Source organism: Chelonoidis abingdonii, chromosome 14, assembly GCF_003597395.2.
Source record: "Chelonoidis abingdonii isolate Lonesome George chromosome 14, CheloAbing_2.0, whole genome shotgun sequence".
In the NCBI taxonomy this organism is placed as follows: Eukaryota; Metazoa; Chordata; order Testudines; family Testudinidae; genus Chelonoidis; species Chelonoidis abingdonii.
The window spans coordinates 5,378,991-5,384,990 of record NC_133782.1 but is presented as its reverse complement, the minus strand read 5'-3'; the positions used below and the strand labels follow the sequence as shown (position 1 = coordinate 5,384,990).

Here is a 6,000-nt window from a genome sequence, read left to right as displayed (position 1 = left end):
ACCAATCAGCAGTTGTGGACTCTTTCCCCAGTTGTACTCTATGGGCCAGATCCCAGTCCACGAGATCCTTCCCATTGGCTCAACAGGTTTTGGATCAGTCCGGTACTGATTAATTTAATGAACAGATACAGCTGAACTTGGGCTGTTAGCATCTAGCTGCCTATTTTCTATCATTTCTATTTTAGCTGTTTCTACGTTGCCTTGCTTCAAGTGAAGTCAACATCAAAAAACTCCCATTGACTTCAGTGGGTGTTGGGATCAACCCCACCAATCTTACTGATTGGGACTGACCCATAAATGGCTACTCCCCTATAAATCAGCCTATATATTAAAGAGCAAATATTCCAGTAGTTCCACTGTGGCAACAACCAGGCAGTTCATAGAATTGAGCCATCACATTCCACATCATTCAAAGTGCAGGAGTTTATTTTCCTTTATTAAAGCACAAGTAACCATGTAGGAAATTGCCATTTACACTGCAATAGTCATAAGCTCAATCATACCTCCACCACAATTTCAGAAGATAATTAAAGGGCTTGCATTTCAGCCAGCCATGATTCTTTACTTCCAGAGCCACAGTACAATAAAGCTTCTATTGTTGTTGCAGTTGCTTTTCTTATAACAAATTCCATTGAGCATAAATCAGAATGTATAAGCACACTCACAGCAAAGGCCACGAATTATCCAAAAGCTGAGTAGGCAGACACTTACTGAGTACATTGTTTCTGTGGGATTGTTGAGCATAGGTTAAGATAAGAAAATCAGTTCTGTTTAAAAAATACCACCCAACTTTAATATATATATGTGTGCGTGTGTCATCTGAAATGATCAAAGAAACCCCAGAGTTTTTCTTAGGACATAAAAGTATTTAACAATCCAACCAAGAACTAAAAAGGGTCTCACTGAGGTTCTTTGATCAGTCATTAACTGAACCTCTCCTGTCAAAAACCTCATTTGCCTCGGTCTCCTAACAGCACTTCAGAAAGTGATTGTGCATCTATTTCAACTTCTTTACACTTTGTGTACAACATGTAAACGACCCTATCAAAAGAGGTGACGGCTAATGGTTAAGAAAAATCAAGATTCTTCATTGAATAGTAGTGTTGTCATTACATGCATTAAAAATTAAAAAAGATTAAAAAAACTTATTTTTATCTTCCGAGGATATGGATGTAATTGCCAGCAATGGCTTTAAGATATGTTGTTTTCAGGTGTTACTTCTCTGCATGCTTGATATTTTATTATCGGTAATCATATCAGTCCTCATTGCTGCTGCAATTGTTTGGAGGTAACTATCCATTGCAAAGTACTTACTGGGCCTGTCTCCCCCTGCCCCAATTCTTAATAGAAAATATTAATGACAAAGTTTTCTACTGAAGAATCCATTTAAATTCCATGACAAATGTTTGAGACTCCTTCTGGTTCCCAGAGCATGTACAATTTAACATAGTTTACAAGTAGTCAGGTTCCTAGGTGTGTGACTTAGGAATTTTAATTGTTCTCTAAGCCTTTCCAAAAGAGAAAAAACTTTACATAGAAATATAACGTGTTCTCATCCAGCATATATATATATATGTATATATATATATATATATATATATATATATATATATATATATATAAAGAACAGTGCAGCATTAAAATGTCAGCACATCAACACAGTAAAAATACATCATTTTGCAGAACAGAGCACAAGAAAATCTGTACAATTGGTATGAAGTGCAAGAGTTGCTCTTCCTTCATTCTGGAGCCTACCACCCCCAGCTCAAACTGTTTTAAAAAGTCCTGTTGCTTTCAGCCAGTCCGGAAACCTTTTTCCCACTCTCTGCCACCCACAATAGTCTCCTGGTCTCTTGTGCTACAGAAAGAAAAGGTTCCATTTTCAGAGGCAGCCTGTGGAGGGAGAGTTAAGTGGTTTATTCTTCATAAACACTTTCATTTTTTAATGACACAACAGGGCAGATGATTTCACTTGAGGTTACAAGTCTGCTGTGTCATAAAAGAGATGCACAACTGAGTGGGGGTGCCCACTAGCTGATTGGAGCAGTATGCCCAGAGCACGTTAGGGGGGAAAGGCTCCCTCTTCCAGCATTCTGTCTGCAGCATCACTCAGCCGATCTGTTTGTCCATCTTACAGGGAGCAGAAGGGAGGATAGCAGAGGAATTTGGGGTGTTTTCGGATGCCTTGCTGTCAAATATCAGTACTTTCTTCAGGACATCATAACTAACTTGAACTGTCTTTCCAGATTAAGCCACTCCATTGATTTAACCTGTCATCTTGACTCCATTGGGAAAACCCTCCGAGAAATGTCTGGCAAGTTGAAATATTAATTATATATCTATATAGATGTGTGTATATATACATACACAAACACACACACACACAAAGTACAATCCATTGTTATAATGAAAATATAGAAAAAGCAATTCCAGCTCTTTCCTCTGAATTGACATTTGTTTCATTTGTCTTGCCTTCTACCCCTTCCAAGCAGCTGTTTGTCATTTTTTACAATCCCATCACACCTTTCCCACCCTGCCCCCCACCTCTGCGGCACAAGGTTTGATTTTAGTATGTTCCTTCACTGGAAGTTGTCTACTTCTCTTTAAGTGGCTTTGAGTTGAGATATCCAGCCATGCAGTGACACTGTCTAGTCTTCTTTCTTTCCTAGCTAGAGTGTCTGAATCCCCCCAAACACACACACACACAGACTCCCCAGTCATAAGTAATTCTGGAAATGATCTTTGTTTTGTTTCACTGCTGTTCCCTGCTTTGGAGTTAATGAAGCCACATTTCAGAGAGCCATGGCTGGCCTAAAATTCCCACACAAGCACATGGCAATCCATATTATTTGATGAGCCACTGAAATAAGTCAAGCAAGAAAAGTTATTAGCATTTTGTCTGCTTTCTAGCAGCAATGGCAAAATAAACCTCAGGAGCAAAGTCTGAGTTTGACTCTTCAGTTCCTGAATTCTTTACCACCATATGCAAAGTGCATGTCCTTAGTGGCTCATAGGACCTAATGGTGACTGAGTTAAAATCTAGTGCTTAATGGGGAGAACAGTGTAATAAGAAAGGTGTTAAAATGGCTCACTTTCCCGCACGCTCTTGCAATTCTTTTATTTGCCCTGCCCCCAGGTTGCTGCCTCGGTTTCCAGTCTCCCATTCTGGGTCAGAAAGCTCCTGTTAAAGAGCTGTTATCTGAGTTAGCTCTGAAGTGGGGGTCGTTGGGCTCTGCTGGCTGACAGCCACCATGGGAATTTCCATGCCTAGTCATGCTGGATTGTTAGTCCCCTCTGAGTTCTTGCAGGCATAAACCACATCTTTTGCGATGCTGCACATCCTGTTGGACATCTGGAGCTCTGTTCTGAAGGCGGTGGGGAAGCAGAACTTTCTGAAGCACGTCTTGAAGTTCTCATCCAAGAAGGCATAGAGGACAGGGTTTAAGCTGCTGTTGGCGTATCCCAGTGCAGTACAGAAGCACGAGATAGCTAACTCGAGCTCGCTTTCGGCCTTTGCACCCAGGCACTGGACCAGCACGAAAATCTGAATGGGGGTCCAACAAATAATGAAGACAGCAACCACCACCAGGACCATTCGAGTGATGCGCCGCAGATTCCGATCCTTCTCCTTGGAGCCTGAGAGAACACGGACATTCTTAAGACGCCGGATCATAAGGCTGTAGCAAATGGTGATGATCAACACAGGGATCATGAAGGAGAAGAGAAAGACACAAATCCCAAATACTGGATCCCAGTAATCCACAGGTTTAGGGAGCTTAATTAGACAATCAATCTCTACAAAGAAAAGAAAAAGACAACAACTTGCATTGAGAACAACATTGGTACCATCTGTAAATCCAGTAATTCTCTTTCAGTCACTCTTGTTGCTAATTTCATTTATTTTATTAATGTTCAACAGAGCTCAGGGCCTCGTTGCGCTAGGCTGTGTACAAACACAGAGCAGGAATCAGCCCTGCCCCTGAGTTTTCAATTTAAGCAGACAAAAAGTGGAAGGGAAAACAGAGGCACGGTGAAGTGATTTGCCCAAGGAGATACAGCAGATCAGTTTCAGAGCTGGAATAAAACCTAGGTCTCTGGAATCCCAGTCGAGTGACCTACCCATTAAAGCACAGTGCTTTCCCTGGGTGACTAGAGACAGAGAGATTGATAAGCAACTTGCCCAAGGTCAAAGAGCAAGTTTTCATTCTCTCTCTCTCCCGGCACCTTTTAGTCTTCCTGTAAGTAGCTTTACACAAGAAATATCCATATTCCCAGAGAAAGTAAAGGCACACCAAGTGGAATTCATTAACAAAGCCATGTCTAAAGGATGACACCCTTCGGGCTAAAACTTTCCACGTAACACTGAGCATAAATGCACACGCAGGTGATGCAACTGCTCCCGTCCCCCAGGAGCTTTAAAAAGAGAGAGATGCCATGTTAAGGAAGAGACCCTTTCACCAAATTTCTGAAACCATAAGGACAGCTAACAGCACTAGGTATCTTGCCGTAGTGTTCAGCTTCCCGTGTAGCCATAAATTAGGACAAGTACTTAGGAAGAATTTTAGAAAGTCTGTTGATGAAATGTAGAGAGACAACTTGGGGGAGGCAATATGTTTTATTGGCCCAACGTGGGCTGGTGCGAGGGACAAGCTTTTGAGCTACACAGAGCTGTTCTTCAGATTTGGGAAAGGTAGTGAGAGTGTCACAGCTAAATAAAAGGTTGAACCGATAGTATAGCATAAGGCCTTGGCTACACTGGTGCTTTACAGCGCTGCAACTTTCTTGCTCAGGAGTGTGAAAAAACACCCCCCTGAGCGCAGTAAGTTACAGCGCTGTAAAGCGCCAGTGTAAACAGTGCCCCAGCACTGGGAGTGCGGCTCCCAGCGCTGTAAGATAATCCCCATGGGGAGGTGGAGTACCTGCAGCGCTAGGAGAGCTCTCTCCCACCACTGGCGTCACGACCACACTAACACTTCAAAGCGCTGCCGCGAGAACGCTCCCGCGGCAGCGCTGTACAGCTGCAAGTGTAGCCATACCCTAAGTAATGAACACATATTCTAAAGTGTCCATTCAAGGTCATGAAATGTGTCAGGCTTAATCCACCAGGAGGTCATGAACTATGATCCACAGTGCTTTATGGCCCCACAGATTTAGTCTCTTCCTTCTTCTTAATTGCAAAAATTGTGCTGATCGTTTGAGTTGCATGCTAAGGATGGCATTAAAGTGAATGTTAAAACCCTGGAAGCCCAAGATTACCCTGCCTCATTTCAAGCTGGGTAAGCAGTCAGGAAAGCTCATTGGTCCCTTGAGGCTTGTGGGCAAGTGGAGAGCACAGGCGGAAGATCACGGTCTTTTCATCACTCTCAGCCATGTGAAATGAGAATCGGTAAGGGCTGGACCAATGCTTTTATTTTATTTTTTTAATTAATTGTTTGTTTGTTTAGAAAAAATACTCTGGGTGCCAAGATAAGTATTAACTTCTCTGACTCGGTAATTGTTATGGCTTCAACAGTGTGGACATGGCAACTGCTGGCTGCAGAGATTTTAAAGGGTGATAGTGTTACCCACACACCTTCTGGATGTGGTGGTCTGCCCCATCTAGTGGCCCCGAGACCATTTAGAGAGAGAGAGAAAATGAGTCTGCTCTACAGCCTTAGCTAACAAGCACTTGGCTTTTAGCTCATACTGTAGAGGCTCAAGCTCCAGAGGTCCCAGGTTCCATCCCACCCACTGATGACCAGGGTCTGTCAGTATTACAATAGCTGTGAATACTGACTATCAATGTTGATGGCCCCCTTCAACTAGAAAAGTGGTGGCCATGATAGAAAGCCTTGCAGGGAAAGAGGGGTTAAAATAGGGGAAACCAAGAGGATTTTCAGAATTTCCAAAAAAGGAAAGATTCTAAGGAAATGGGCTAGGAAGACAGAGATAAAGGCACTACATTTCTGACTCTTGTCCAGCAGCAATTGCTTTGAGATTGTCATTACGTTTTTTGATTGG

General features: G+C 42.5%; 1 protein-coding gene across 1 annotated transcript in view; it reads right to left on the bottom strand.

Moving 5' to 3' along the window:
- Positions 1-2,703: 2,703 nt before the first annotated feature.
- OPRL1 (opioid related nociceptin receptor 1) overlaps positions 2,704-6,000 on the bottom strand; it is a 34,263-nt gene continuing 30,966 nt past the window's right edge. Inside the window, exon 4 of the mRNA XM_032766434.1 lies at positions 2,704-3,795. Coding sequence (XP_032622325.1) covers positions 3,272-3,795 — 524 coding nt within the window. The 3' untranslated portion in view covers positions 2,704-3,271. The remainder of the gene's footprint in view (positions 3,796-6,000) is intronic.